The sequence below is a fragment of the Coturnix japonica genome, chromosome 1 (genome assembly GCF_001577835.2).
Source record: "Coturnix japonica isolate 7356 chromosome 1, Coturnix japonica 2.1, whole genome shotgun sequence".
Taxonomy (NCBI): Eukaryota; Metazoa; Chordata; class Aves; order Galliformes; family Phasianidae; genus Coturnix; species Coturnix japonica.
This window is the reverse complement of record NC_029516.1, coordinates 42,885,840-42,907,174: the sequence shown is the minus strand read 5'-3', so window position 1 is coordinate 42,907,174 and position 21,335 is coordinate 42,885,840. Positions and strand designations below refer to the sequence as shown.

Sequence of the window (21,335 nt, the reverse complement as noted above, 5' to 3'; positions counted from 1 at the left end):
TTCTGTTCTGTATATCCTAGAGCCATAACAAAGAATCTCGTTTTCTGTTGGTTTCTAGGTTGAACAATATGTAATTCTGCAATGAGGTCATAGTTATAACAGCATCCATATCTCAAATTTTTTAATATGTATTATTATACTTCCTTGTGCTGCTTCAAGAACGAGAGATTTAGGAGTTTTTATTATATATAACAAAATGTCAATAAATGTTCCAAGAGGCATAGTTAACCATTTACATGTTTTTAAATCTCCTTTTGTAGCAAATACTGACTTTGCTTGCCCTGTTAAGAGTGTTTTTAAAGTCGCAAACACCGTGAATTTATGATGGATGGGAATACAGTATTAGACTTCCCAAACTGTGTTCTGGAAAAGATCTTGCACTTAAAATTCTTATACAGCTGATTTTAAAATGGAATAGCTATAAAAAAATCCCTTCTAAGAAAGCATGTCGATATATCTAAGTTCTAGAAAGAAAAAACTGACCTTGTTTCAGTTTGTTTCTGACAGTGGTAGGAATGCCGCCTTGCAACACTGGGGCCCGGGGTTCGAATCTCCCCTGTGGCGCAAGTGGTAGAAGTGCCGCTCTGCTACACAGAGGCTCGAATCCCGGGGGTTGGACTCGATGATCTCTAAGGTCCCTTCCAACCCGCACTAGACTATGATACTATGATGATGATGATGATCTCAACTACTATTTACTAAAGAAAAAAATTGGACTGGTTTATCCAAGAACATTCTGTTGTTCTAAAGAAAATACTGATAATATGTAATATAACTGTGTCCCATAGATATAGTCATGTAAGTGTATTCTACAATCACGAGATATGCAAGGGTTTTCAGAACCCTTCAGAAGATCCACTTTCATTCCTATAGTTACAAAAAAAGAACTAAACTAAAGAATAGTTGTCTGAGAATAGCTTGTATTTCTAATTGGAGTTCAATATATGAATTCATATAATTACTGAAAAACATACAGTTAATTATGTCTTACTATTTTTTTTCTTTATCATGTAGGCTAATATTACCTAACGTAGATGGTTGATCTTGATCAATTTAGCAACCTTAGACAAAGCCTATAGATCTGATTCATAATGAAAGTGTGGAACTCTTGAAATTTACACATGTAGGGAGCCTAAATCCATGTGGAGTTGCCACCTCCAGGAACAGTTAATCTGATGCATTGATCTTCAGCATTAGCTATATGACATTACTCCAGATTGCTCAGATCATGTAAAAGTATACCTTGAGATATCATAATAAAAATGTAAAAACATAATTCAGACTGCTTAAGCATCAGTAATTCTGCTTATGAAGGATATTGCCTACTGATCTAGCTTTGGAGTTAATAATTTAATTAATAGATGTTCACATGAAGTTCTAGTGCAGAATGATGCAGAATGAGAATTCATGGTTTTTTTTTGGTGTTTTTTTTTCTGATCTCAATGACTGAATTCTCAAGGACAGAACTCTGGAATGAGTCCAAGGATGTGTCTGACTTGTCACTGACAAGCTGGAGTTACTAGGTTTGCTCTGAACTAAGCAAAACCTCAGCTTGTCCCTGTAGACAACTGGAATACAGAGAAACCCTGCTGTCATAACTGATGAAAGCTTTCTCCCTTTTAACAACTCAAGGCAAATTGGTCTTGACTGTAAGGATAAGGCAAAGCTAACCAATATTAGTCAGGAACATATTGCTCTCAGAATATAGCCACAGTATTATGTAGTGTATCCAGACAATGTACTTCCAGATGAATATTCCATAAAGAATGATGAATTCTTGATGGTTAAGTAAAGGTCAAACGCAAAACAAGATCTCTGTAATAAAGAGTGACCATTTTATCACCTATTACTTTGCATCATCAAAAAAATCAGTGTTGTTTCTTTATTAAAAAAATCAACAAACAAACCAACAGATAATATACAAATGGATAACAGTTATACTGATACAACTATTAACTATCAATGCAAAATGTCATATCTTTGGATGAAATTGATTCCCAGTTCAAGCAGAGTTCCAGTTCTGTTAATCTAGTTTATAGGACATCAAGTTGGATTGGGCTTATTTAATTTTTATGAAGCACTTAACTGTAAAGATGGAATTCTTCTCAGCAAGTTTTTTTCTAGTTAGATTCTTTTCCAAACTGAGCATGTCTAAGTGTACATGTACGTATGCACCATGTCTAATCTGCACACTTCTAGAATGTACCTACCAGTGGCCTAAGTCTGTCATATACCTATTTTTAAGCTAATATTTGCTAGCGATCACACACTTTTTCACATCTGTATCCCCTACAGCAGCAAGTTCCATGGACACATGAACCCACTGACTGATGGTCCCACTCCAGATGGTGGCTCTCATAGATCCTTTAACTCATGTTGTTAGCTGTTGGACTCTCATACACATACATATACACCAAATAGAGTCCCTCAGTTAGGAAACTAGAAATGGAATTTAATAAGGTTATGTGTGGGGCACGGCTAGACAATTATACTGCACAGACAACTATCTACATATGATTGGCTCTTTTTGTCCCTTTATCCCTGTCCACTCCTTTTCCTCCCTGAATAATCTAAATCCATCCCTTTCCATGTGTTTTGTTCTTCCACAAACATCTCCTAGGCTGTATTGTGCAATCCCATAATACATCCCTTACCCCTGTACAGTAACTACCCTCAGCTGAAAAGGTGCTCCTCCATTTCTTCACCTTGATGGATGTCCCCCGTGGACAACAGGGGTAGATTCTCATAGGGAAGCCCCAACCAAATATTGCTTACTGTGAGTTTGTAATTTAGATTCCCACCTTCTCCTGAGCTTCTGTGCTTTGTTGGGGCTTTTGATGGGCTGATGACTCTCCTGTAATGAGCTTGGGAGCAGCTAGGGCAGAGTATTGTTTGGGGTCCCCCATTTTCTGTTGTCTCTTTTGCTCCTTTGTGGATGTGCAGATGAGCATGAATGAACTATTATACAGCACAGTACTGTGCTGGCATTTTACAGTCTGGATGTATGCATGTGTATGTTCTGTAATGTCTTGCATAAGAAGCTCCTTTAGAATTGCTCCTTACATCCTAACTGTCAGAATATGTTTTTATAAGACCATCTCTGTTTCCCTCAATTGCAATCCTTTTGTTGCCCTAGGATTATCCAAATGATAATGCACGGCAGTGTCACATTGTCTCTGTGAATCTTGTGGCTAAGGGTATTCTTGTTGTTGCAAATTTTTGTATCTCTCTATTTATTTGGGATTCTGCCTCTCCTCAACTACATACTGAACTGTCATTTACAGCTGGCATTCTCTCAGCTTGTTCCATGGGAGTAAGTGTAGATGGCAGATGGAATTCCTGACTCTAATAGCCTTATAATTCTCCAATCAAAAATACAGTTGACAATTTCAAGAATGGTCATGGGCAAATATGCTAGATTCTCTATTTGAAATTCAAGCTATTTGTATACATCCAAGAACTTTCACCCTCCTCTAAATTTTAGTCTGGGTAGATGTAGCCTGTTCAGTTTGTCGGTGTTCATTAAAACAGTGATATCTGGCAAAACTTGAAAAACAACAATTACAGCTAAGGTACTGTTTCTTGAGTCATAGATTGTTGGATATGATGCCTTTGATTTGTTTGAAATACCCTTTTTACTTCGAAATTCTGTTATCAATTTAAGTGATGATTCTGTTGTTTGCATATTTGGAAAAAAATAATTTTCTAACCAACTCCTGTCGTACCTCCTTATGGAGGAAAGAGTTACGATCTATAAAAGTTAAACATACTTGTAGTGCTAAATTCATAATGTTATTTTTACGATTTTTTTCTAATTTTCTCTTTTTGTACTGCTTGATATTCATTTTTGTACATATAGTTCTTAAGACAGACTTTCAGAACCAAATTCTGAACTCAAGCAAAATGTATATAACAGGAGTGCTCTGCACAGATGAACATTATTAGGTTCTTATTGATGGTCATATCTTTGATAGGGTGGATGGGAGGGATAATTTATCCTCACTTGCCTGTTCCCAGTTAGCATTCAAAAGGAGCTGTATATATGCTAGAGGCTTCTAAAGCATATGGGAGGAAGAAACACTTCTCTGCCCTTCAGAGAGGAAGAGAATCACAGATAGACACTCCTGAAGCTTCTCAGCATTGGTTTTGTTTTTTGTTTTTTTTTTTTCTGTGAATGTCTACTGTACATCCACAGTAAGGAATCAAATGGCTTTCTGTATGTGCTCCTTCGTTAGCTAATCTCTACATGTTCTTGAAGGCAGGAATACTTGAGCGGAATATTTTACATAATTTGCTGCATGGTGGGATTTCCTTTACTTTTGGAAATCTTCCCTGACAAAGTAAAATGGAAGCTAGATTTCAATTATTTCCTGCATGCCATACCAATAATAATCTCTTGTTACTATGAAACTTAAGGAATGTAGACCATACCTGTATATCTTTTACAGGCAAATATCTTGTAAAATTCCTGGCCTATTACTGAAATAAGGTTTGTTGGCTTAATGTGGCTACTTATAATACACTTAGAAAGAGGAAGGACAACCTGTAGTTTCGTCGTCCTTTCTGTCTTGATAATGGACATTAAATACTTGCACTGAACTTCATGCATGATATCCAGCTATTTAAGAGATTTCAAGGTAACAGTGCTTAGATATATAGATTCACATTTTCTAAATGAATAGATCGTTCTTGCATATGCTATTGAGGGAGGAAGTAGAATATTGAACATCAATTACTTAGGATACTCAATACAAATAGGATGTCCAACATCTGTTATTTAATATCCTATTAATGTGTAAATGTGTTACAATATACAATAGAATTCATAATAGCTATAGTACTGAGATGTGCCAAGAAGAACAATTTAGCAGGTGAAGGGACAAAAAATCAGGAAGAGCAGCTGAGGGATCTAGTGTTGTTTAGACTGAAGGAGAGGAGGCTGTAGAGAGGAAGATGTCTTTCCTCAGGTGACAAGTGATAGGACATGAGAGAATCATTCCAAGTTGCACTGTGGGCAGTTTAGATTGGATATTCAGAATAATTTCTTCATGGAAGGGAGTGGTCAAGTGCTGGAATGTACTGCCTGTGGAAGTGATAGACTCTTCATGCATGGAGATGTATAAGAGATGTGTGGATATGACACTGAGGGGCATTGTTTACTGGTAGTACTCATTGGACCAGATTCATGGGTGGACTTGAGGGTCTTCTCCAACTTAAACAATTCTGTGCCTCTAAAATTACACCAATTTAATGGAATCAGCATAGAAATAACATCATGGTTCAGTAGAGTTCTCCATTTTTCCAGGTTAAGCGCCAAGACTGTAACAAGATCTAGATTGAAGAAAATGAATGGAATAGGCTGTTGTGGAGCCTTAACATACTTAATCTCTTAAATTCTTTGACCACAGTTTTTTGTTGTATTGTTTAAACTGACAGATCTAGGTAGCAAGAATCAAAACAAGCAAAGCATATGCCACACATTCAAAAATGAAGAGTGTTTGAAATGCATCTCACAGTGAAACAACTAAAGTACTTCAATACACAGTTGAAGATATATTTATAAGTTCACTGAGCGGATAGCAGGGCAAGGGAGGCAACTGCCTCCCACTGCTCTGCCTTTATGAGGTCCCATTCAGAATATTACAAGCAGGCCTGGGGCCCCCAGCCCAAGCAAAATGTGGGAATGTTAGAGCAGGCTTATAAAAATCAGAGGGCTGGAGCATTTCTCATGTGGATAATGGCTGAAGGAGCTGGCTAAGAGAAAGCTCCAGGGAGACCTCATCATATCCTTTCAGTTTTTAAAGGGAGCATATAAAAAGATGGACTCCGACAGAGGAGGATGGCTTTGAAATAAAAGAAGGAAGATTTATGTTGGACGTTAGGACAGGTTAGGTGGGGATTGGGCATCCCACAGCAGGGGATTAGAACTAGAAGATCGATAAGGTACCTTCCAACCTAAACCATTCAATGAGTCTCTGATAGTCCCTCTGCTTTTCCCCTTAAGAAGCAAGAGAGAATTTTAGAGGGGTTATGAAATATGAAATACAGTTGTTGGAGGTTTCCTTCTAATATAACAAGTAAAAAGTAAATTATAAGCTGGTCTAAAGTGTGAAGACTCTTAATCCACATCCAGTTAGAAATAAGACTATTCATGAAGACGTTTGCTATGTGATTTTGAATATGGCTCCATTTCATCCTGACTTGCATAGAATGCTCACAGTTATTCTTACTCTGTGAACAGTTAAAAGTGTAAGCAACATGACTGGTCTCTGTGTATTTTGTCTTCCAATAAGTCTGATGCAACGCTCTCACAGAAACTAGCTACACAGTTGTGTTGCCTCCCTACCCACCATGACATGCATAAAAGAAAATTGCTCTGTAATAAAGGAGAACGGCTTCCCAAGTCTTTCAGGTTTGTTTTGGGCTTCTTTTCACAAATATGACTGTTGTTTTCCAAAATAATTCTGCTTATGGCAGAATTTTATTTCTAGAATACTAAATTTAAATGACTAGAAACATACAAAAATGATTGCAACCTCAGTTGCTATATGAAACAGCAGTTTAAAATACTGAATATAAGATGTTTCACGTGCTTTTTCAAGAAATCATCTACTTTTGACATTTTAAACCCGTAACTTCCAGCACAGGATATTCAGTGATTTTGTGATAGTTTATGGTATTTATTATATTCTAAAGAGAGAATGTCTAGCATGGTTTTTGCTCAGTTTTCATTAAAGTATTTAAGTTTACTTTTTTTAAAGGAATTGAAAAATGTAGCTCATATTCAAAGTACTGTAAATAATAGGTAAAACTGTACATGAAAAAAGACATATATTCTTTATACAGAGTAAGATACATAATATAACACTGGATGCTATCAAAGAGGAATCTGTTGGAAGAAAAAACAATAAAATTTACTAGAACTAAGCACTTCTATGTTTGACAAATAACATTATTACTTTAAATAGGTTACGGCAACATGGTTGTCAATTTGATTTATTTATACATAGAGATTGGGAACTGTTTTGCTAATGATCACAGCAAGTAAAATTACTATTATGTGTCTGAATAACTGATGATGTATACAACATTGTGCAAAAATTTGCATTTTCACTGTTGCTCTTTAATTTGTACATATATTTTGTATAAGCTCAGTTTAAATTATTGAAAATTTGTATTAATGTAGACAGAACAATATTTAGCATAAGAATCTGACTATGTGCTCTGATATCTTTTGGCAACGTATTTATCAGATTATGCAACAACAGACAGCAGTTTTGGAAGGTTGACTCAGAACACAAATATCTATATAATTCCTTTTTTTTTTTTTTTTTTTTTTTTTTTCCTGTAGAACACTTGAATAAGGTGAATAAGTGAGCTGTTTGGTGTTTATTGCTGACATCAGTATGAAGCTTAGGATTCACTAGAACTGACCCACTACTAGAACTGACTTAGCACAATAAAATTCACTACTTCTGTAGACCTGAAAAGTGGTTCTCTAGGAATATCTTCAAAGTATCATGAAGACCTGGGATGGTGGGAAGAGGAGTGGGAGGTGTGAGATTAAGGCATATGCTAGGTCTCTCAGCTCTTGACAGGGTTTAGACCCCTCAAGTTTGTGCCATGAAATCTGTGCTCTGTCCTTTTCCTCTGAAGGAGCTGGTTTCATCCAGGCAGTGTCATCCTCTTCTTTGCCGTATTGTTTCTGAGATGGAAATGGCAAAGAGAGTTACTTGTCAGATAAAGTTTAAATGAAACCAGTGGGCAGATAGACACTGAGGTCATCAGGCAGCTCTCTTCAGATTTTAACAACTCCTATTATTGTTTACCAAAATGTTTTCCTTTCATCTTGGTAAAACAAAGACATTAAGAGCATAATTGTTAGTGCATGGGTAATGAAAATATATGAGCAGATGAGAAATATGATGAACGCAGACTTAAGGTTGTGATAGACATTCTGTACATGTATGTTCTTGTGCTGTTGACAGCAAATATTATCCCTGTGTTCTGATGATTAAGTGAATTAACTTTTTATTTCCTTGCTTTTTTGTTCATGTGTGTCACTTCACAGTTATTTTTTCCATATAGCAAAAGACATAGCAAAGATCATTGAAAAATAGCAAATTAATCAACTAAGTTTTTCTCAAGTAGTCTGTCATTTTCATCTCACTTTTGAAATGCAATTTGTTGTATGCAATTATCTTCAGCTTGTAAAAAAGAAATTAATCACAATTTTCTTACTAAGTGTATGTCCAATTAATATTTGACATCACTTCAAAAGGTCAATATTCGTTGTCCACATTGAGAGCAAGCTATAATTAAAAGGCCTGTATGTTTTTGTCAGTATAGTTGAAGTAGCATAACATGACAGTTTCTTAGTGCCTCACTTTGACTAGTTATAATGGAAGAAACTCATTTGTGATCATGTTCTAGCTCATCATTGAATGTAAACTGTTTTTTACAAAAAATAATATACTTAATGTTTAAAAATTTAGTATGAATCTTAGATTTCTGTAATGCAATGATGTGTACAGGGAAAAAAATACCTTACTAATCTACATAAAATGAAGCATTTTGATTGTTGGCAACTTTAACTAAGTAGTAAAATAGTACAACTGTGTTTTTCAGAACATTCTAAATTAATGGTAATCTAAAGAGCTGTTAATCTTTTGTCGCTGAACATTGCTTTCTGTGGGTAGAATTTTAATAATTTATTTAGTTCCAGATTCACCTGTGTGTGGATTTTGCAGTAACTATATAAGTGTTTCAACACACTGATAAATCAATATGCGTGAGAGTTCCTCAATTATTGTATTTATGATGCCAAAAAAGGCTTTTCAGGCATCTTCTCCACTCCACTTTTCTGTGACAAGACAGGAAGCAACAGGCAAAAACTACAACACAGGGAGTTCCATCCGAACACAAGAAACAATTTCTTTTCTCAGAGGGTGACTGAGGACAGGCTGCCCAGGGAGGCTGTAGAGTCTCCTCTGGAGAAATTCAAGACCTGACTGGATGTTTTCCCTTGTAACCTACTGTAGGAACCACCTGCAGGACTAGGTGATCTCCAAAGGTCCCTTCCAACACCTACAATTCTGTGATTCTGTGATAACAGAGTTCCAATTCTGAATGTGACTTTCTGTACCATTTGGGAGGTGTTTATGATTAGTCTCTCCATCCCATCTCATGTCTCTGAGTCATCAGCATTTACTCACACTCCTTTGTCCTCAGTACCTTTGTATCCCAACCTGAATGTCCTGCTTAGCTTCATATAGCTGCATTTATATAGTTTAACTTTAAAAAATAAAATAAAATAAAAATCAGTATGGTTTCACTATTGAAATATATATCCAAGGCCAAAATGAGGAATTACAACAATAATTTGAAGCATGCTTGAATGAAAGGAGAAAATTAAGGGGAAAAGAACTTTAAGGACCATTTTTTAATATTTATTTTTAGAAAAAGCCTCATGCATAATGAATAAAACACAAATTGCATTTTGAAAAACCAAGAGACACAAACTCTAAAAAACTCCAAACCAAAGCAACCTAGAAAACAAGCAAGACCATGTAAATGAATATTCTGATTGTTCATATATTTATTTAAAATATTTTTACACCACTTTTAGTTTACTGCTTCTTTCTCCTATAAACCCATAGAAACCAAAGGAAGAATGCAGGATCCAGTGCATAAGAAAATAATATGTATTATGCAAAACTATAAAAGACATTGTATCTATAAATAAAGATTTGATTTCTCTCCATTACATGATGTCTTTGCCATATCAAAACCATCTGTTGTGTTATGGAAGGGCTGTCCTTTCAAGGACTCAGTTTTTACTGTTACATTTTTTTAATAGAAAAAATTACAATAGCTTTTACCTTCTGCAGAAAAGAACATCTCTAAACTTCTGATCAGATGGAAAAAAACCCAAACCTTTGCTTTTCTGCACCAAAGGAAATATCTCAGTTGTTTTTCTAGGAAGAAGTGAGGTATCCAGAACTATATGGTACTACTTGACTGCAGAACACAATGTATCACAAAAATAATTCTTTATGCATGTAGTGTTTTATGGGTAAATAACAGTTAATAACAAAAATAAAACAGTTTTTTATTTTTTATATGTAAAGTTCATGTGAAAATGTAATTGTCAAATGAGAAGAAAAATGTGGTTATTTGTAAAGTACAGATTTAGCATCTCTTGAAAGGATGTGACTGGTTCTTAGATTTGTATGAATCTTAGGTGACTGACCTGAAGTCAGTGAGTATATCCTTGTGAAGAAATTAGTGCAAAATGAAAACATGAGATCAATGTAATTACCAGAGTAATAATGGGAGAACAGCTCTAATTGAAATGACAGAACAGTTATTAGTCTTTTAGAATTGCCCTATATAAAGCTCATGACTGATATAATGATGAATGTGTAAAATAAATTTTATAAATAAATTATACTGATATCAACATGACTTTTGGTATGCTGAGGTCTTTCAAAGATAATTTGTCTCCTATAAAGTTTAATCACACTTGTTGCAGTGATCTTTAGGTGAATTATACATTGAATTTCTGACATTTCTTTACTTTCCAAACTGAAAAAAACATAACAAACCAAAATTTTAAATTGTGCTTTATCTGCAGCATCTGGCGTGGACCAAATATAAACTGCACAGACAGTTCAGGTTATACTGCTTTACATCACGCAGCTTTGAATGGACACAAGTAAGTAACTCATGTTTAGTTCTTATTTATGAGAATGGTATTTAACTTTGTGCTTTAGCATAGCATTAAACACAGTCTCCCATGGGAGATAAGATTATTTTAGCGATATAAGAACTTTTGTCATTTCTACCAAATGAGAAATGCAGTTACTGGTTCTATACCAGTTCTACCAAATTCATGTTTTGTGTCTAGTTCTTATTGTTACTGATATTGGTAGCTGTAGTGCTTTTTAGCTGATTGGAAATTGCAGCAGAAAAATGTGTAGTATACTTGTATGCATGTACTTGCACATTTATAGTGCAATGGATGTTTAATGGATAACAAAAACAGTATAGCTTAATCATTATCAATGTCAAAGTAGAATGATAAGAATGAGTAGTAGTTGCACACTTGAAAACTGAAAAAGATTTCCATCTCATTTTATGTGACTGTAATTTTTACTAAGTTAACACATGCATTCCTCCACAAGCATGGGGAAGACCTGCAAAATTCACACTGAAGGCTACCACACAGGCATACAAGTGCAGGTGAACAGGTGAACTCTGAGTATTTTAACCAACAAAAAGAAAGTGAAAACTTGCTACCTGTTCTGGTTTATACCTTCTTGTTTGTTCTGTGTTGCCTCTACTGTTACATGTTGCCCCTTACTCCACATTACCTCTGTTGTATCATGCTGCCAACTGCATGCTGTTATTAAGACAAATCAAGAATGATTTTTGAGGTCTATAACATTCTTGGACAGACCCCACTATCTCAAAGGTGCGAGCTGGTCCTCATAATGCAGTTCAGCTGTTCTGTTTCTAAATTGGGGCTGAATAAAATTCACAGAAGAAAATTTGATATAAGGCTGTCGGAGATAAGGATCTGATCAAAACTTATGATACTGAGAATGATTTGCAGTAACTTTAAAGCGACTTTGGACACACAGATATGTAAGATAATACAAATCTGTAATTATTATGCATTTAATATATTTATTTCACAGATTTTTCATTCTTAATTGGAAAAAATAAAAACTTTTCAGATTAGAAACTTGATTATTCAAAACCAATAGTGAGTACAATCTTTTGGCAGGATCCTTCCTATGTCAGGAAGATCATTCTTGTGCCATGAAAACTTTTGGGGTCTTAATTTTTCACACTTCACACTGAGATGAACTTGAGAGATTTCAAAGTTTTTCCTGAAAAGTGGGAGCATAAGACACCACGACCTAGCCAGTTATTTATGGTGAGGGTACTTGTTGGACAAGAGCATATGAGTTCCTACTTACTCACTACATGTGATGAATTCCTTCCTCATTGGTTATTCTGGAATAGTTCTCTTTCCTATTGAAGTTATGCAGGCAATTAAGTCATATCTGGGGCAGGAATGTAAATTTCAGTCTACCCTAAGTAATTTTAGTGAGCTCAGTAATTGTACTGGGCTAAGGACTCAATTTTTAGCTCTCTCAAACTTATTTCTACAGAACTGAAAAGTTCCCGTGGATCACTGAAAAAGACCAACCCTAGAAAAATTTAAAAGGTCGAGGCATTCATAAAGGCTGAAGGAGACAAATGTACTATTTTGTAACTTGACAGGGGTCTGACATCTAAGCTTTTCTCATTCTGAATTGGTGTCCTCTATTCAGTCAGCTACACTTCAGCACAGTTCATCATGTGTTTACTGTGTTTGCATTTCTTTAAAACAATTCTGTACTGCAGAAAAGTATTATCTAACTGAAGAAAATTTTGAACTACTTCTCCCAATCGTTACTGTATATTGTTGTTATCTATAGGTTTCATTAGTGGAGTGTTGTTTTTTGTTTTGTGTATCTGTTTTTCCCTCACTTATTTCAATTTTATTTTATTTTTTGTTAAGTGTGTCCCTTTCAAACCACTTTGTAGCTCTGGCCTTCATTAGACCTATTGAAAGACCAGCTATTGTGACATGAAAAGTCTTTCAAAACCAATTTGCACTAACAAATCTCTCTGAGTGAGTAGTCTCTTTTCTGGAACTTTTCACGTAGCAAGTCTTTCAGCAGAGGATTTACTCTTTCATGGTTGTTTCCATGCTTTCTGACAAAATTCAACTTAAAATCTCCCTTGAGGCTTAGATGTGGTGACTCATTTTGGAAACGACTGTGAGTTTCTTTTGACCTGGATGTATTCACTCCTCTTTGCCATATTTTTTTCTTAATAGGCAATTAAATGAGATTCCACCAAGATTAGGAGATCAGTTGCATTGAGATTTGCCTTCTACCTTCCTTTGTAGTGAAGGACTTCAGTTATAATCATAACATACGCCACATATCTTGGCTGTGTTTTGCTACCTATTTAAGGCTTAGAAATAATTGATCTTTATTTTTATAATTGTTTCACTTGAATAACTTTTTTTTTTTTAAATTTTTATATGTTTATGTAAAATGTAGCAAAGTAAGCTTCCCATCAATTTTTAGATTTACCTCCTGTTTTCCAGGGATATCGTTCTCAAATTACTTCAGTATGAAGCATCAACTAATGTGGCAGATAATAAAGGTTATTTTCCTATTCACTTGGCTGCTTGGAGAGGAGATGTAGACATTGTGAAGATTCTCATCCATCATGGGCCATCACACTCCAGAGTGAATGAACAGGTAAAGTGATTAATAATACTTGTGTATATCCTCAGGAAAGAACAGCACATATTCTTTATGTCTGTCAAATTTACAGTCAAATTGGGGGAAAAAAAAAATCTACTTTCCATTGTTCCAGTATTTTCCTCTCCAGGATTAATAAGATCTTCTAAGTATACCAGGTATCTTCTGGGTGGATGTAGACCTAACAAATATTAGAAACAAAGATTATGAAAAATCTTTGTGAAAGAATCATAGAATCATCAAGTTTGAAAAACAACTCTAAGATCATCCAGTCCAACCATCCTCCTACCACCAGTAGTTCCATAGTAAAGCAACTTCAAAGCAACAGCTAAATACTTCTCAAAGACCTCCAGGGGCAGTGACTCAGCCACCTCCTTGGGCAGCCCATTCTGTGTCTGACCACTCTTTAAGAGAAGAAATTTTTCCTGATATCTAACCTGAACCAATCTACGCTTTTGAGGAATCATATGAAGACATACTCCAACTATTCCATTGTAAATGTTAATGTAAATTTACATGAACTTGGTATCTTTTTTTACTTTACTAGATACCATATTCTTGATAAGAATTGTAATAAAATTAATAATGGTCATATATTGAGTGTACTGTAAATGAACTGATATGCAGAGATAAATGACAAACCACATGAACTGCATGTATGCACGTGTGTATATGCACACACCTGTCCAAAAGAAAACAGATTAACTTGCCTGTCAGATACAGTAGAAAAAACAAAGTACTAGAGAAAAAAAAAGAGAGTATTAACATTGATAAGGGATAAGGGATAAATAAATTCCTTTCTGCTGTCAAACATATGGCATAACTTCTGTTTTCAATCTGTATATACCTGTATCATTTGTAAAATTAGTTTTAAGAAATAGAAAATCTGATGCTCTGTATAATCTGCTGAATTGCCTGAAGACTGGAGGTAGACTATGAAATGTAAGTACTAATCATAATCTATTGAATTTGCCAGGGTAATCAGAAGGTTATTGGAATGCAAAGGTAGGAGACAACTCCAGATTCAAATGTTGGCATTTATCTGGCCTGTATGTGCATCATTATATTCTGTGGAGGTCTAGTCCATGTAATCAGAAGTATCAACAGGGTTATTCTGGAGACCAATAGTAAGGTTAGGAATCACTTGCCTGAACACAGAAATTCCAACCTTCTAAGACCTTGCAATAGTTGAGATATTTGCAGTGACTGGAAGGCACACAGCTGCTTTTCATGATGGCATGGGGCAGAGGGTGGCTAGAGTTCAGGCTGTGCCAAGCCACATACCCCCATGTAGGCCATGGGATAGATATTTCAAGTGGCAAAGTACAGCCTGGCAGGTGATAGGCACCTGCACTCCCTACGTTAGCGTGACAGGAAATCAAACTGAAAAAAACAAGAAATACTGTAGACCTAAACTGCAAACACTTCATCATCATGAGATGCCATCTCTTGAATGATATGTTTGGTATTTGATGTTGAACACTTAGCAATTGCAATTTGTAGAATAACTTTGACTTGAATATTAAGTACTAGTGTAGAAAATAAAGGAAAAAAATTCACTGACATGAAGTGTTCTGGGAAGTGCTGTAAAATCTGGTCTCATCCAAGAAAATGTACAAGGAACAAAAGTTGTCATTCTGTGGTTTGATTTGCAGTTTTGGACTTTCTGTAACTTTCTCGTTCTTATCAGGTGTTGCATGGAGGATGAATCCAGCAGAATTCCAGTATGACTTTTGGTCAATTGTACAGTTTTCTTCCATATTATTTCTGTGGCAAAATAAAGAAGAGCAACTTCTTGGTTTCATGCTGCTTCTCTGTTTACAGAAATTCCGTACACTCTACTGGCAGAAGCTGGGAATCTATGAAGGAACTAGCCAGAGAAACTGGAAATACATTTCATTAAGATCAGAAAGAGATATGTAAATTTAAACCTAATTCCATACACAACCCAATCCCAAGCATGTCCAAATTTATAGAATATTCTTGAGCTTGACAGTGGCTAGCTTTAGTAGGGAACCACTTTTCTGGCACCTAGTTGTGCAAATTAGCACTCCTTGAAGGAGATATTATCCATGTCATAGAATGAAGGGAATCCAACTCCACCCACGTATCCTCAAGTAACACCAGAGTAGCACCCTCATCTGAATAGCTCTATTTTGCATTCTTAATGAGACTGTTTCTATAACTTTTGCTTACTTGCTAATAGGGTCAGTAAGGCATATGGCTTCTTATAGTATCCACAGCAGTTCTTCGATCTGCAAAACTGAAGCTACAATTTGACAGAGACCCTGGGCTATTCTGTCTCTTTCTCTCCTTTTTCCTTCTTTCTCTCCTGTTTTCATTTTACTCCTGAATGCTGGAGACAAGAATAGTCGTGGTGTTTTGTTTGTTTGTTTCTGATACTTTTTCACTACAGTAGCAAATAATATATTCAAATCAGACTTTTTCTGTTTTTTTTTTTCTTCCAAATATTACATTAAGAATTCATGTGCTTGCCGCTTAACAAAATAAATTTGTTCACTTTGAAAAAAACTTGCAAAAAATTTGTAATGCATCTTCATTCTTCATTTATTATTAAAATTCTATATGAAATAAATGTTTCTACTCACTTAAATGAGAGTAAGATTGAATAAAGCAGAGACATAAATTAGAAGCTTATGATACCTAAATGTATATTACATGAACTAATAGATTTGATGTGGTATAGTGTAAATTAATTTAACTGCTTTCCACACATTTAAAATGCAGTTAACTAACATCATAAGATCATATCCAGCATCTAAAGCTCTGAATGCCCCCTACTGTTCTTATTACATAAAGTTAAAAAAAGAAAAAGAAAAAAAGTTTAAATTAAAGGGTCCAACAGTTAAGCAACATTATTTCATGCGGGTGGTGGAACGTAGATATACAGCGAATGCATAGCATGACAAATATGGAAGAATAATTATATCACTGCTTTCTCCAGTAATTTACGAATGTAAAACATACCTGACATAAGTTTTCAGTTAGAAAACATGTATTAATTAAAAAAAATAAAAAATAAAAATTAAGCTCCATTGATGGAGACTTTAAAATATTTAAATTATGAAATGAATAAAGATGAAGTAAATAGAAAGAGATCAAAATTTGTTAGTAAATGAATACCAAATGTAATAAAAATGTATGCTGTCAAGACTCAAATTGCTTACGTTTGTTTATAGAAAGTTGTGCAAGTAGCACACAGTCATCAATATAAAATCATGTAACTGATAGGAAATCTTATTATACGGAGCAGTTATTATAAACAACCGACACATGTATCTCAGTATGTAGTCCTCAGTATATGTGCAGGAGAAAATGAGCACACAGTCTCATGCAGAAAGATGAATCATATTAAGAAGAAATACAACATTCAACATATGTTTTTAATACATATCCAGAGAATATGAATAGCAAAAAAATTACAAGAAAAATGATGAACATTTCTGAAATTTTTGGTGTTTTTCTGTTTTGTGAATTTGACTCTTTCTACACATTAGGCATTTCACTTACATTTATATATTTAATGTGCCATGCAATTTTTCAGTGCATCAGCTCATGATAGATGTAAACAATACACATTTCCATAATGCTGTTTGACATGTCTTTTAGATGCAAAGGGAAGGAGTTTAGGATTTATTAGTAATACTTAGATATATAACATTTTTACTGACTTGGCAAAATTGTGATTTTCTTATTTAACTGTGATAGCTCTACACAAAACTATCTTGCAATTGCCTAGTGATCTACACATTTTTGTCTACAAAATAGTGGAAATCTGCTTTTATAAATAGTTTCTAAGGCAAATATACAAATATACAAATATAATACAAATGACAAGTAAAATTCAACAATTAAATAAATAATAAACGATGCCTGTGATTTGTGGGTATACAACTGTACTAAAAAAATTCTTCCCCGGTCTTAGGTGAAACATATACTGTATTTTTTCTACAAAGTCTCTAGAAAAAGCATCTCAGAGGTAGCTGATAGATCATTGCAGCCCTGTGATGTTGCAATTGTATATATTTTTACCAAAATTTACTGTTGATGTAATAGAAGAAAGATGATGTGAAAGTCTGAATAATGCATACATTCAAATACTTGTTAGCCATTGAGTCCTGTCTACCTGTCACTTTCTGCCTGGATCTTCTTACTTTCCGGCTTCTGTCTTGTAGCATAGCAGGAAATGCATTCCAATCATAGGGACCCTCAACTTGCGTGGTGGTGCATTTACCTGAAGAGTTTATCTGTAGTGTTAACTTATCAGAATGTATTGATCTGTGTTTTCTCTCTCTCAGGTTCATCTGAGTCATTTCAAATCAAGATGAGATTAAACAACAGTAATGTTAAAATGATAAAACAGGGTTTTTAGTTCTTGATTATAAAATTAAGTACACTGTTATAAAAAAAAAATAGTTTCTAGGTAGTACTGTGCAACAAGGATTTTATCATCCTTGCTGCCATCTGTTTGAAAGGCCAAACCCTCATTTTTCTGATGCTCTCTATCTTTTGTTTTTCAAAAGACAAGTCTTTTTTTTTTCCTACTTTATCCTGTCTGTCTCCAGAACTTTTATCAGTTGTTTCCTTTAAATATACAACCTTAACTTCAGATTTAGTAATGCTTATGGCGTAATGGCTTATTGGCTTTCTACTTTTACAACATTTTCAACTGTCACAAAATTTTATAAATCATCTATCAAGAGAAGCAGTCAGTGTGCATAGTTTATAGCGTCTAGTCCATTTTAAGTCTTCACAGAGACGACACAAGATATATTAATAATATAGATGGCATACAGAATTCAGAGAGTTCTATAAATTATTTCCCTCCTGTCTCTCTAAAGTTATTCATCTGTTTTGTATTGCAAGAATACAGACAGAACTGGAAGAAAGCAATTAAAAAACTTACTTCTTATTCTGAATATTTATTTGTTATGAAGCTTATTAAATAGTTTGGGGAGAAAAACATGGGATGGGGTTTTTTATAAAGCAAATAATATACAATCCAAAGCATACAAATACTCATATTCCTCATAATATGATAGAAAAAGTCTTCCTAATATCTATACTAGCTATTTTGACTTCTTTGGAGTTTTGATTATTGTCTTGATGCTAACTTTTTCAGTGCTGTGGGAAATTAGTGTATAACCTGATACACTTTCCTTACACACTTTTACTCTGTGTTTTCACAACTCTAATAGAAAACTTTTATGGCTTAAAAACAATATATTGAGGGGAGAGACTTATTTGTCAGAGTATTTCTAAATGAAGGACTCAGCTGTGATTTTAAGAACAGTTGAATCAAGAAGTTACAGATTTTGGCATATCCTCATGAACAATGTGTATTTTTGGACATGTTAAAATGCACTGGGAACAACACAGCCACAGGGATCTGATCAGCTTGAGACCTACAAAGCTGCCGTATTAATGTATTATTAGTAAAATTTTCTTGGAGTCTTTTTGAAGCATTTAGCATGTATTACCGTACATTATATTGCAGACCTTGCCTAGGTAGTTATCTCAGGGAGGCGATTTTTACAAGCAGAGCAATTCCATTGTATGATTAAACACAAGCTTCTTTTTCAACAGAACAATGAAAATGAAACTGCATTGCATTGTGCAGCTCAGTATGGTCATTCAGAAGTAGTTGCTGTTCTGTTGGAAGAGCTAACAGACCCTACAATAAGGAACAACAAATTAGAAACACCTCTGGATCTGGCAGCACTTTATGGACGTCTGCGTGTTGTAAAAATGATCATCAAAGCATATCCAAACCTGATGAACTGTAATACAAGAAAACACACGCCTTTGCATCTTGCTGCACGAAATGGTCACAAAGCTGTTGTACAAGTGCTTCTGGAGGCTGGAATGGATGTCAGCTGCCAAGTTAGTGCACAAATTCTTTCTTCATTTCTTCCTTTTGTCCTTTCTTCCTATTTTTATTTACTTTCTTGTTATCTTTATTAGTCTTTATCTTTAGAACATGATTCATTTGTTTTATATATATATATATGTATTTGCATTTTCAGTTATCAGTGTTATAGGATGATATATATCGATTAAGGTTTTACAAACCAAATTATGTGTTCTCAAGAAAAATCAATATTTCCAAAACTGAGTATATATTTTAATATTGCCTTGAGGCATACAGATTTAGATACTCATACTATATCTTTTATATAAATAAATATACATATTACACTTTTGGCTTTAATGATACAAAGCTGACTTGCTAAATCTGTGGCTCTTAGTGTAATTGGTTATGGCAACCTGACAATGTTTGAATGAGAACTCGTTTTCCCAGGGATAAACAAATCCAGTAAGTGATAATAGTTTTTTTAAATACTTTGTTGTATAAATGTGAAAGAAAATTGAAGTCAGTGTTCTCTTTCAGCTACTGAATCCAACAATCTATCCGTTCAGCGCACAATCCAAAATAATGGTGTCAAAGGGGTAACTTTAAATGAAAGTGGCATAGATGAGAACAGAGGCAAGGTCTGAGTCTGAACAATATCCATTGAATTAAGGTGGCTATCACTTTATATCTATGTTCAAATTAAAACAAGCATATAAACGTAATTACATCTATTTTAGAGCCACATCCTGGCATTCTTTGTAAATAGACAATCTAATAATTCTTGTGACCTTTACCTAAACTTTGGCTAAGTTAAGACTTAGTTACCTAAACTTTGGCTAAGCCATTTTAAGCTTCAAGTATATTTAGCCTAAAACAGTAATCATCTTTGTACACTAAGAAAGACTTTACTTTTGTTACTTCTGAACTGTACATCAAAGCAGTTTAAATTTTCAGCTTTTAAGGAAAAGAAAGATAAATAAATAAAAAAGCAAAAGCAGACCACAACAAACAAACCAGAAAATATTAACATCCTTTAAGACTGAAGATGGATATTTCCAAATGTCTTCAAAATGAAATGTGATAAAATTACTTTGCTACTTTATCAGCATTACCATATTTAATGTTCAAACTGAAGCAATTTTTTTCGTGCTTTACTTGTTTTGCGTATTTGCCTACCATTATGCTTACATCTATGACCATATTAAATTTATTATTATTTTTTTTTTTAGAAAATGATACACTTGAAAAGGCTAAAACAAGCAGCTTTTTTTTGTTTCAGCTGCCCTTTACTATCACTGCATCTTAAGTAAGTTAGAAGAGTTTAATGCTAAAACTACACATAATCGAACCCTTGAATATAGTTTTGTGGATGTATTATTTATTTTATATGGGAGGCAAAATGAATGAGGAGGAAGGCAGAAGGAAATTGGAGCAATGCCTGAACTGATGCTTAATAAATAAAATCATTGAAGAAAAATAGACTGTCAAGACAGCTTACAAAGCAGTGGTTACATGAGATTTGAATATTCTGCAGAGCTTTTATGAAATGTTTCTTCCTCTTACATAATCTAGATAATTTTAGCACTACTGTAAATTCTTCTAAGCCATTTCTATCTACAGTTATACCAGCATTATTATTATTATTATTATTTTTGTGATAATTTAAAAAAATATATTGGCTGCCAATTTTGTACAGTGATATCTCTCTCTTAGGTAGAAATTAGAGGTTCTTTTGGTGATGTTGATCTATTTGCCATGCATTCTAGAATTCTGAGATATATGTATATATTGTTTATTTATGGTGGCATTACAATTTGTTTAAGTTATTTATATTCTGATTTTTCTCTTTTTATTAGATAGGGGTATTTTAATTTTAATTTTTGCACTGGAGAATCTTATTTCATTTGTGTTTGACCTATTTGCCACAAGGGAATATAATTAATTAATTTATCTTCAGCTGTGTCCATTTTCTCCATCAATACATTTCTTTCATTCTGCATCATAGTGTATTGGCAAGTTGGTTCTGTGCATATCATTAACTTCTGTAACCTCTGAAAACTTCTTTGTTGATGATTTCTGGCAGCTCATTAAAATGAGCAGAGCACACAATATCAGCCTGTTACTTAAAA

General features: G+C 34.3%; 1 protein-coding gene across 8 annotated transcripts in view; it reads left to right on the top strand.

The window, feature by feature from the left end:
* The window catches only part of ANKS1B (ankyrin repeat and sterile alpha motif domain containing 1B), a 393,719-nt gene that overhangs the window by 32,248 nt on the left and 340,136 nt on the right, over window positions 1–21,335 (top strand). For all 8 annotated transcript variants that reach the window (XM_032444024.1, XM_032444026.1, XM_015858789.2 and 5 more), the window contains exons 2-4: window positions 10,637–10,717; window positions 13,172–13,328; window positions 18,939–19,235. In XM_032444024.1, coding sequence (XP_032299915.1) covers window positions 10,637–10,717; window positions 13,172–13,328; window positions 18,939–19,235 — 535 coding nt within the window. The remainder of the gene's footprint in view (window positions 1–10,636; window positions 10,718–13,171; window positions 13,329–18,938; window positions 19,236–21,335) is intronic.